The sequence below is a fragment of the Staurois parvus genome, unplaced genomic scaffold (genome assembly GCF_062004578.1).
Source record: "Staurois parvus isolate SC_StPar_1 unplaced genomic scaffold, SC_StPar_1.0 ptg001328l, whole genome shotgun sequence".
NCBI classification, from domain to species: Eukaryota; Metazoa; Chordata; class Amphibia; order Anura; family Ranidae; genus Staurois; species Staurois parvus.
The window spans coordinates 1,972,990-1,985,119 of record NW_028319124.1 but is presented as its reverse complement, the minus strand read 5'-3'; the positions used below and the strand labels follow the sequence as shown (position 1 = coordinate 1,985,119).

The 12,130-nt window shown below is 42.4% G+C and overlaps 1 protein-coding gene across 3 annotated transcripts in view; it reads right to left on the bottom strand.

Annotated features, from left to right (window-relative positions):
• The window catches only part of MAP2K7 (mitogen-activated protein kinase kinase 7), a 34,086-nt gene that overhangs the window by 9,413 nt on the left and 12,543 nt on the right, over positions 1–12,130 (bottom strand). For 2 of the 3 annotated variants that reach the window (XM_089661235.1, XM_089661236.1), the window contains 4 exons: positions 9,018–9,156; positions 7,882–7,948; positions 6,862–6,975; positions 2,227–2,346 (listed from right to left, as the gene is read on the bottom strand). In XM_089661235.1, coding sequence (XP_089517361.1) covers positions 2,227–2,346; positions 6,862–6,975; positions 7,882–7,948; positions 9,018–9,156 — 440 coding nt within the window. Of the gene's footprint in view, positions 1–2,226; positions 2,347–6,861; positions 6,976–7,881; positions 7,949–9,017; positions 9,157–11,523; positions 11,572–12,130 lie in introns of all 3 variants that reach the window. The other variant, XM_089661234.1, reaches the window with a different exon arrangement.

The following is a 12,130-nucleotide window of genomic DNA, read 5'->3' as shown; positions in this document are numbered from 1 at the left end:
TACAGACTGCCAGGGACACGCTTCTCCTGTTTTCAGTACTACAGTGCTGCTCCACATAGGCGGTTATCTGATTGCTCAGCTGCTTTACTCTGCCAAATGAATGATCTATGCAAGATGAAGGTAGAAAAAAAACAAAAAACAAAAAAAACAACAACCACGGGGGAACTTAGTCTTTAACCATTAGCCTGCACTTATATACCCCCTTTCTGCCCAGGCTAATTTTCAGCTTTCAAAGCTGTCGCACTTTGAATTACAATTGCGCGGTCATGCAACACTGTATCCCTATGAAATTTTTGTATGTTTTTTTTCAACAATAGGGCTCTCTTTTGATGGTATTTAATCACCCCTGGGTTTTCATCCTTTGCACTATAAAGAATAATTAAAAAAAACCCACAAATTTTGAAAAAAAGTTTTCCTTGTTTTCTGCAAATAGGTAATTTTTCTCCTTCACTGATGTGAATTGATGAAGCTGCACTGATGGACACTGATGAGGTGGCACTGGTGTGCATTTATGAGCAGACACTGATGAGGCTGCACTGATACGCAGCACTGATAGGCAGCAATGGTGGGCACTAATAGGCAGCACTGACTGGCACAGATGGGCAGCACTGATACTAAATACCTTGGACTGTCTCCTTTCCAAAAAGGGGTCATTTGGGCGATATTTGTACTGTCATGGCAGGATTTTCAGATATACTCTATATTGCCAAAAGTGTTAGGACGTCTGCCTTTTCACGCACATGAACTTTAATGACATCCCAGTCTTAGTCCGTAGGGCTCAATATTGAGTTGGCCCTGCCCTTTGCAGCTATAACAGCTTCAACTCTTCTGGGAAGGTCGTCCAAAAGGTTTAGGAGGGTGTCTATGGGAATGTTTGACCATTCTTCCAGAAGCACATTTGTGAGGTCAGGCACTGATGTTGGGCGAGATGGCCTGGCTCACAGTCTCCACTGTAATTCATCCCAAAGGTGTTCTATCGGGTTGAGGTCAGGACTCTGTGCAGGTCAGTCAAGTTCCTCCACCCCAAACTCGCTCATCCATGTCTTTATGGACCTTGCTTTGTGCACTGGTGCGCAGTCATGTTGAAACAAGAAGTGGCCACCCCCAAATTCTTCCCACATAGTTGGGAGCATGAAATTGTCCAAAATGTCTTGGTATGCTGATGACTTAAAAGTTCCCCTCACTGGAACGAAGGCCAAGCCCAACCCTTGAAAAACAACCTCACACCATAACCCACCTTTCACCAAATGTTACACTTGGCACAATGCAGTCAGGCAAGCAACCGCCAAACCCAAACAGGTCCATCGGATTGCCAGACAGAGAAGCGTGATTCATCACTCCATAGAACATGTCTCCACTGCTCTAGAGTTCATTGGTGGTGTGCTTTACACCACTGCATCTGACACTTTGCATTGGTGATGGAAGGCTTGGATGCAGCTACTCAGCCATGGAAACCCATTCCATGAAGCACTCTACATACTGTTGTGCTAATCGGAAGGCCACACGAAGTTTGGAGGTCTTTTGTTATTGACTCTGCAGACGGTTGGTGACTTCTGCGCACTGTGCGCTTCAGCATGGGCTGATCCCACGCTGTCATTTTACGTGGCCTATCACTTCGTGGTTGAGTTGCTGTTGTTCCCAGTTGCTTCCACTTTGTTATAATACCACTAACAGTTGACCGTGGAATATTTAGTAGCCAGGAAATGTCACGATGACTTATTGCACAGGTGGCAACCTATCACGGGACCACGCTTGAATTCACTGAGCTCCTGAGAGCGACCCATTCTTTCACAAATGCTTTTAGAAGCAGTCTGCATGCCTAGGTGCTTGATTTTATACACTTGAATCCAATGATTTGGAGGGCTGGCCCAATACTTTTGGCAATATAGTGTATATATTAGTTTGTGGACTCTATAGCTTTCCTACAGACCAACACTGATTTTGGTTATTTTCATCAAAAGAATGTAAAAGTATACATTTTGGCCAAAATTAACGAAGAAAGATCATTTGCAAAAATGTTATTTAGCAAAAAAAAAAAAAAAAATCGAAAACCCAGCTGTGATTAAATACCACCAAACATGTGAAAAAAAGGATTAAAATGTCATATGGGTACAGAGTTGCATGACCGAACAATTGTCATTCAAAGTGCAACATGTCTAAAAATTGTCCTGGGCAGGAAGGGGGTGAAGGCGACCGGTACTGAAGTAGTTAAATCAATAAACTCACATTTGTGATGAAAGTGCCATAACATTGTACTATGTATGGGCAATCATGGCTCTTCAGTACAACATCCAAATCCATCAAAATACGTTTGTTCTCCTCCTTGTTTCCTGAACGGCGCATTTGCTGAAAGATAAAGAAAGTTACTAGGTTTTCAGCATTCCACCAGATATCACCATGCTTTCTGCTGGCCTAAAACCCCGGTCACATCGGGTTTGCCTTGGCATGCCCTACTGTCCGCAATTGTAGCGGTCATATCGGTGCAGTTCCGACTTGGTCGGAGCCGCACCGATTCCTAAAGTAGTGGCACGTCACTTCACTATAAGTTGCACAATTTCAAAGTTGGGCTTGATGTGACCGGGGTGTTAAAGTAGGACTCAGGTCAAATATTTTTTTTCTTGCAGTATATCTAAAATCCATATTTTTGTTTTAGTGGTAGATTACCTAGGAAATGGTCAATGCTCCTGTTATTTTTTTATTTCTTTCTTTTTAGCCTGCGTTGTCCAATGTGAAATTAAAAAGCTTTGCCTTTAGATATTTAGGCAGTCCCCCGGAGTTAGGAACATTCGAGTTATGAACAACTCATACTTCCAAACAGGGGAAGAAACAAGGTGAGAGGAAATCTACCCCTAGGAAGGGACATTCACTCCTGTAAGTGTTCTCAAGGGGAAAAAAAGGTGTCTCCACTGAAGGTTTCTCACCAATCCTTGTTTTCACGACAACCCAAAATGTTCCAAATCCAATTGTCACAGGGACAGAAGGTGAGATGAAATCTTCTGCACATGGGCAGAGACAGCAAAATAAACAATACAGGGGTGTAAGACCCTTCCCTATGCTATCCAAAAGACTTCAAAATTATTTTTTGGTTGGAGCTACATTTAAATAATGTACCTGTTCCAACTTACAAATTCGACTGAAGAACAAACCTACAGACCCCATCGTGTTCGTAACCTGGGGACTGCCTGTACTTTAAATCAGATTTCCTGTGAAAGGCAAGATTGTACATAATAGACCAGTGGGTTGTGTTTTGCCTTTCTTAGGCCACAGAACTGCTGAGGTTTTACCCTCGGTTCACATCTGTGCGGGTGGTGCCGCTGCGGATCCGCACGAAAATCGGTGCAGCCACACCACCCGCACAGAGAAATGCGGACCCGTGGATGGGTGCCATTAGTTCTAATGGCACACCCGCCCGCACTGAAAAACGCATCCGTACTGGGAACCGAGGTTCCCGTGCGGGCTGCATTTTCCAAAGAAGTGCAGGGACTTCTTCCCTGCATGTCATGGGCGTCCATTCAAATGAATGAGCTCTCGTGCCCGTGCAAAACGAGGCCCGCACAGCCGCATATATGTAAACCGGGGGTTAAAGAGGGATGAGTTTTCCTCTTAAAGAGGATCTTGCACCTAAAAATCAAGGACTACTTTTAAGCATGTGCACCCCCTCCCCCCAAAATAGAAAAAAAGTGCATATAACATGCAGGTGGAAAAAAAGCTTTTATCCACGGTGACTAGGCAAGGGTGATGTTATCCTCCTTCCAGCAAAACCTGGAGAATGTAAAGTGATCCAAGTCTTGCTGACAAGATCATGGATACTGCAACAACATACATAACAGAGGGCGCACTGGCCTAGTGCATTATCCTTAAATGATGGCTTTATTTTGTAGAAAGGTAAGTATTATATTCACAAAGTAGACTAAAAGTACAAAGCCTAGGCTCTGAGGAAGAGGCAAAGTCCTTGAAACGCGTCAGCCTGTTGAGACTCCATTTTATGATGCACTGTGGATTGGACTGTGCTGTTTCCATGCGATGAGCTTGGACTTTTAGTGAACTTTGTTAGTATAGTACTTACCTTTCTATATAATAAAGCCATAATTTAAGGATAATGCACTAGGCCAGTGCGCCCTCTGTTTTGTTTGTTGTTGCAGTACCTCTAGACCTCCCTCGTGAGGGCAGCAAGGTGAGAGCATCTTATGAAAGGCAGGATAGCACTGCAGCCTACTGACATTTTTGGCCCACTCTCCAAGCGCAGGAGCACTAAGGTTTGCTAGTTTTTCTGACAGGATCATGGGAAGACCCTGCAGCACAGTGCTGGGAGAGTCTCCATTCAGCAGCAGGATGACCCACTGTTTGTAGAAGCCAGAGGAATCTAACTTTTTTCATTGAAGGTGCTTTTTTTTTTCTAAAGCTTATTTTGCACTTCAGTAAGGGAGCACATAAAAAAACAAAATAAAAAACACTTGTATGGAGTGCAAGGTCCACTTTAATGGCTTCCTCTCCACCCTATAGCAGAAATACTGCTACTGGGTGGCAGGGCTACGCAAAATCACGTATATACACGTGATTTTGCAGTTTTGGATAGGGGGTGCAAGCGAGCCTCAGCTGTCGATCACCGGGTCTCGGCCGCTGATTACTCGCTGGCACCCAGCGATCGCCAAGTATCTCTTTCAGGGAAGAGACCTGTATGTAAACAATACAGATCTCTCCCCTGTCTGCTCCATCACACTGCTTTGAATGTCTCTTCAAAGCAGAACCAAAGTAGTGTGCTTACAGTGAAACACAGCCCACATAGTAAAACAGCACACAGTTAACCCTTTGATCGCCCCTCCTGTTAACCCCTTCTGGCCCAGTGCCATTAGTACAGTGTCAGTGCTTTTTATTAGCACTGATCACTGTATTGGTTTCACTGGGGATGTCAGTGACACCAAGCCAGTTTTCCCTCCAGTTTCAGAATGCCCGCCGCAGTCCCGCTATAATTCGCTGATCACCGCCATTACTAGTAAAAATTAAAAAAAAAATTCTTGTATCTATACCGCCATTTGTAAATGTTATAACTTTCATCTAAACTAATTTACACGCATTGGAATTTTTTTTTTTTTGAGCAAAGACATGTTGCAGAATGCATTTTGGCCTAAATTTATGATGAAATTTGAATATTAAAATTTTTTTACTGGACAGGTTTAACCACTTGCCTACAGGGCACTTATACCCCCTTCCTTACCAGGCCAAATTTCAGCTTTCAGCGCTGTTGCACTTTGAATGACAATTGCGTAGTCATGCAACATTATACCCATATGAAAGTTTTATCATTTTTTTCTCACAAATAAAGCTTTCTTTTGGTGGTATTTACTTGCCGCTGGGTGTTTTACATTTTGTGCTATAAAAAAAAAATTAAAAAAAGTAAAAAATTAAATAAAAAAAATAAAAAAAAGTGTATTTCTATTATAAAATTTTGCAAACAGGTAATTTTTCTCCTTCACTGATGTGTTTTGATGAGGCTGCACTGATGGTCACTGATAGGCAGCACGGATAGATGGCACTAATGAGGTGGCACGGATTTGGTGGCACTGATAGACAGCACTGATGATGGGTACTGATAGTCGGCACCGATGGGTGGCACTAATAGGCGGCACTGATGATGGGCACTGACAGGCGCAACTGCTGGGCACTGGGGGGTGGCACTGGTGGGCATAGTTGGGTGGCAGAACTGGTGAGTGGCACTGGTGGGCACCGATCATCAGGGCACTGATAATCAGTTCCCCGATGATCGGTGCCGATTCCTGCCCTGACAACTGCCAGTTCTCGGCAGTACTTTACTCACGCTCTGACAGCGTGAGGAAAGTGCAGCCGAGAACCGGCAATTGCATTTACCTGTGATCAGCGTGTCATTGGACACAGCTGATCACGTGGTAAAAGGCTGCTGTGATTGGCCTTTTACCACAGCACATGGTCAGCTGTGTCCGTAGGACACAGCGATCATGGAGATCAACGGTGCGTGCCCCCGGGGCGCGCAGGAGAGCGCGTTCTGAGAGGACGTCATACGACGCCCTCCCAGAACTGGACGGCCGCAGTGCAGCAGTCATTCGGCTATCTGCAGTCAGCAACTAGTTAATAGTAAAAAGTCAAAAATATTGTTTTTTTTCTCAAAATTCTCGGTCTTTATTTGTTTATAGCACAAAAGATAAAAACCACACAGGCGATCAAATACCACCGGAAGAAAGCTCTATTTGTGGGAAAAAAGGGACATAAATTTAATTTGGGTGCAGCGTTGCATGATCGCGCAATTGTCAATTAAAAGAACACAATGAAGTGTCGCAAAAAATGGTCTGGTCAGTAAGCGGGGTAAATCCTCAGGAGGGCGAGTGGTTAACCAACTATAAAACTTTTGACAAAGATAGCCCTCAGGCAATAACATAAAAGGTAAGCCAGCCCAAAACCAATATCTCCCAGAGAAATCTCCGCACTTGTGTTCTGGGTTAGCAATGCCCATTATGAAAGGTCCTCCGTGTCTGTGCTGACTTTCTTTAGTTACATTTTGAAGTCCAAAACACGAGGAGCCAAGATGGACACAAGGTGAGCAGGAACAACAAAAAATCCCAGGTAAACAAGAATGAGAATTATGGCAGGCAGATATCCCCTTTAGAGAACAGAAGACAACAAGCCAGGGGTTCACTCATTTCAACAGATATGGGTGGTCTGATCCTTTAACCCACAGCTTGCTGTTATCTTCCGTACAACGCAAGTTCAAGTATAAGATCAACTCTACACCACCATCCTGGTAAAGATGAAATGACCAGTATTTTCTGTGATCTTTCAGATTAGTCATAACTATATTCTTTACAGTCCATACTAACAATGATCACATACCTTCACAGCAATGATATGTCCGGTCTTCTTAAACCTCATCTTCCAGACTTGTCCACAAGTTCCATTACCGATTTCTCCTAAATTCTCTAAGTCATTTATATCTGCCTGGTATTTCTGAGAACAAGAACATGGCGAGAAAGCTGCAACTTAGTAGCTGTCATATAGAATCATATATAGTAGAATTGTATTTATTTTTTAAATTTATAAAAGGCAGCAAGAGAGTACAGAAATATTGTCACATCAAATCCAGATAGCCATCACATTGTCCTTTGTATAATAACTAGTCAGCATCAAAATTATGACCTGACCACAGGCCAAGCTCCTCTACTGTCCCATCCCACTGACCCTGAGCTGTCTTGTATTTATGGCTACATCCTTGGTCCTGAAATTATCTTGTACCCATCACAGATGAATTATTACTTGGCCTTTACACTATCATATACTTACCAGAGAGATTTACCAATTAACGCCATCTTGTAATTATCATTAGAACTCATTGTGAAACTGGTCTGAATTTATCAAAGACCTAGAACAGATCTTTTAAATAATTTTTCATCCTACTAAAGAGAATCTGTCAAGAATAAAATTTGGTAAATGTGCTGAAATTGAGGAGGGGGGTGTAGGTGAAGGTAATGGTCTACGGAAAGAGGGAACGGGAAAAATGGTGCTAGAAAGTTACAGAGTTAAATACACTGCAGCCTATGTATATACCATACCTGGCCAATTCTCCTGGGAGCTGGAAATCACTAGGAAGACACCGCTACTCCAGTGATCTCCAACAGCTTCCAGGTCCCGAGCCAAGTGGCTGCCCTGCTGCATTCTGAACACAGGAGGGTGTCATTTGAAGAATGCTATGCATTTTCTGAATAAATGCAAAGTGTTCTCTGATTCGATAAGCTGGAGATGTGCGGCCATGAACATGTTATAACCAAGTTATTCTGTCACTAATAAATCACTATGGGCTTCCTAACCACCAAATACAGCAATATCTATATCAACGATCACTGTGTATTATCTCACCTGTCCATCAATTAACAGGTATCCAGTCTGCTTAATAATTTCTTGCAGCTTCTGGTCAATTTCAGTACTGAAAAAAAGGAAGAAAAAAAAAAAAAATCAGTCCCAATGCCCTGACCATCACAGACTATTCTACAGCTCAATGCAGTTTCAAGTTTACATAAAGTCTTAGATTGTAAACTCCCAGGATCAGGGCCCTCCTAACCCTCTTGTATTGAACTGTATTGTTGCTATATTGTCTCCCGTTTTATTGTAAAGCGCTGCACAAACTGTTGGCGCTATATAAATCCTGTATAATAATAATAATAATAATAATAAAGACCACAAATATAAAAGAGTGGGCATACGAAGTAAACAATTTCAGACGAGACGGTTATCCTCAGAAACCAGGTCTGAGATAGACATTAGATTTGCTCTATGCAATGTGAGCCCCAGGTGGGATTCAAACTCCGGTCCCAAAGCACCATGGAAACAGTGATAGCCATTTAGCCATCACACCGAATTTAAAGCCAAACTCCACAAAAAAAAAAAAAATTAAAAACTACTAGCACCCCCCATCCCCTTAAAATTGTATGCTAAGAATCCAACTTGCTGGCTGTACTCAAGTCAATCGATGGATTGAATTGGGTACAATCAGACTGCCCACAGATGGATCAAATCTCAGCTGGTCCCTGCTGAATCCACCAAGGTTTGAACCATCTTATGGCTGTCTTTCATTATCCAAATAAATTCATTAAAGCCTATGACAGAGCCAACATGTTTCAGGAGTCAGAAAATATCCGCTTTTATCAGGGCTTGAAGCAAGAAGAAGTACTGGAGTGAATGTAAAATATATGATGGTTAAACTGGGCAGATAATAAAGCAGCCAATGACAAACTGTGCATGAATATCTGCCCTGTTTAACCATCATATACTTTGGGTGCTCATTTAGGACATTACAAGGAGACAGAAAAATATAAACAGTTTCATAAAAAAAACACAAAAAAGAATTGCAGAGCCAATAAGTACTGGACGTGTATGGATTATTTTTTGGAGAATGAAGTATATAGTTTAGTGTCACTTTAAATGAGGATGTCTGCACAATCAATATAATATTTAAACAACTATTACGACCCAGTGTGACAAAGTCCTGTTCTCACCTCTCCAAGCTCCGCTGCGTCAAGTAGTTGGTTTGTGGCAGGTTCAACATGTGCCGTGGCCGGACAGGTAGTGACGGGTGATGATGTGCGGAGCTGTCGGAGCGGCTGTGTCCATCATTGGCAAGAGGAAGTTGTAACGCTGGATGAAAAGAGGGTGAAACACAGAGAAGGGACAAAGATCGGGGAACAGAGATAAGCTACGAGCAACAGCAGTGCCCCATCATTCCCTGAACAACCCATTCAAAACCCATTACCTTCTCCTTAAAGTAAAGCAAACATGTCCCTTAACTGAATTTATGGATGTGGCCTGAGAATTTAAGAGCAAAAATCTAGAGGCATCTCCACAGACATCTGCTTAGTCTTCAGGGCACATACGGAGCATCCAAAACATGGGGACTCAATATGAAAATTGCAATTTTCCAAATCGGGAATCTGATTTTGGCTGTAAAGCCAAATCCTTCAACAAAACATGCTGCGTCTGACCAACATTTCAGAGCGGAGTCAGAGCTGGCACCTTGGTTTTGGGCTCCCAGGGAACTCTGAAGGCACCTCTAGGATCCTGCTCTTCTTGTTTCAATTCAGTAACGGTAAGTAGTTGACAGATTTACTAAGCTCTGTCTTATAAACTGAACATTTTTATGTCAGTAATTTGTGTTCCTATACAGCAAACCCCATTAAATTTGTTATACCCCATGCAATGTGCCGTGTACATATCTTTGTCATCTGGATATTGAAATTGTAGCTCTGTTTTACAGGCAAAGGTTGATCTTGTAAGGTATGACAGTGAAAAGAAACATCTTTGTAGATTTCTAATTCCCTTACATTGGTACAGGCTCCACACCATCCAAAGTAAATGTAGATTCAGAACTGGTGTGATCACTCACTCTTTAGTTTCCAATAGCATTTTGGGCTCCTAGGTGGTAAGGCCTCAAAGTCAATAGATTTCACATGCTTGGCTAATTTTGTTACCAACCGTAACACCATCTTCCTTCTGAATGCCCCATCTACACTCCCTCGATTAACTACACCTTTTCAATTGCTTGGTAAGACAAACTGCTAAACAGCCAATCACATAGCGGCAACTCAATGCATTTAAGCATCTAGACATGGTGAAGACAACTTGCTGAAGTTCAAACCAAACAGAATGGGGAAGTAAGGGAATTTTAGACTTGGTTCACACCAATGCGTTTAGTGCTTTTTGCAGAAAGGCACTACAGACCATTTAACATGGTTTCCTATGAGATATGTTCACACCTATGCTTTTTTGAGCTGCTGCGTTTTTTGGAAAGGGTCAGGAACTTTTTTAAAATGCAAAAGCAGCATTTTTGCTATATTAGAGTTCAATGGGGAAGCTGCTGAAACACATGTAGTTCGTTTTTACTGTGTTTTGCCTTTTAAGTCTGCCCAGCAAAAAAAAAATAAACCACGGCAAAACCCGAATGCAAAAAAGCAAAACTGCACTGCAAAAAGGACAAAAAGCACAATGCATTGGTGTGAACCATTCCTAAGTGACTTTGAATGTGGCATGTTTGTTGGTGCCAGATGGGCTGGTCTGAGTATTTCAAAAGATGATCTACTGGGATTTTCACGCACAACCATCTCTAGGGTTTACAGAGAATGATCCGAAAAAGAGAAAATATCCAGTGAGCGGCAGTTGTGTGGAAAAATGCCTTGTTGATGTCAGAGGGCAGAGCAAAATGGGCAGACTGGTTGCTGCGACATTCAGATGTCGGGTCCGAATTTTGCATAAACAATATGAAAGCATGGATCCATCCTGCCTTGTATCAACAGTTGTATCAACAGTGGTGGTGTAATGGGGTGGGGGAGATTTTCTCCAAAGCCAAATCCTGCAATAAAACATTCTGCGTCTGACCAACACTTCAGAGCGGAGTCAGAGCTGGCACCTTGGTTTTGGGCTCCCACAGAACTCTGAAGGCACCTCTAGGATCCTGCTCTTAGCTTCTGGTTTCAATTCAGTAACGGTAATCAGATGACAGATTTGCTAAACTTGTGTCTTACAAAATGAACATCTTTGAGTAATTTGTGTTCCTATACAGCAAACCCCATTTAAACACATATATGTCAATGGTTTTCCACATGTAGAAACCTGTACAAACATAAAGGGAACACAATGCATATAATTCTTACACTATCTCCATCTTACCTTACAGTATCACACTTGCCATAAAGGTTGAGCCATTCCTACCTTCTGTCCGCCAACCTCACCCTATTTGTTAGGATTCCCTGAGCTCATGCTCCATACAAAGTCTACATGCCAGATCCACACTGCATGCAACATTCCCCATCCCATGCACAAAGACAGGTGGGAGAGCGATGCCAAGCATGAGCAGAAGACTGAGAAGGAGCTGTAGATACACATGAAGGGGCAGATTAAGGAAACACAGTCAAATTAATTTAAAAGGGGGGGGTTGCATGTTAAGAGTGACATAGGGGGAAGTTAGCTGCGCCTGGAGCAAGTAAGGAGATGAGAAGGGCAATCAGATACCTGCTCGCTGGGATGGAGCGGGCGTGGGGCTTAGAGTGATGAGAATAACTGGGGGAGAAATAGGGGAAAAAAAAAAAAATCAAAACACAAAATACAAAGCAACCCAGGAGAGAACAGGAAACAAGAGGAGATCTGGTCTGAAGAGGAGAAAGGACATGTGGACAATGAACAAGAGAAAACAGGAGGGAGGAACAATGGCTGAAAATAAAAGAACACAGCAATGGAGACTGGATGGCAGGGAAAAGGTCAAATGAAATGGAGAATATGAAGATATAAAACATTTCCCATACACATAAAAATGAAAACATTTAATCTCTAGGTGAACTCCCTCAAGAGTTGGTTCTGGCCAGCTCAGTGGATTGCTTTAAAAAAGTCCTGGATTGTTTCTTGGATACACAGAATATAACTGGATACTAACATTTATAGGTAAAGTTGATCCAGGGAATATCCGATTGCCTCTCGGGGGATCAGCAAGAAATTTTTTTTCCCTGCAGAAGCAAAATTGGTTCATGCTTTTCTGTGTTTTTTTTTGCCTTCCTCTGGATCAACTGTGGGTATAGGATTATAACTTTTTTTTTTTAATGAACTGGATGGACTTTTGTGTTTT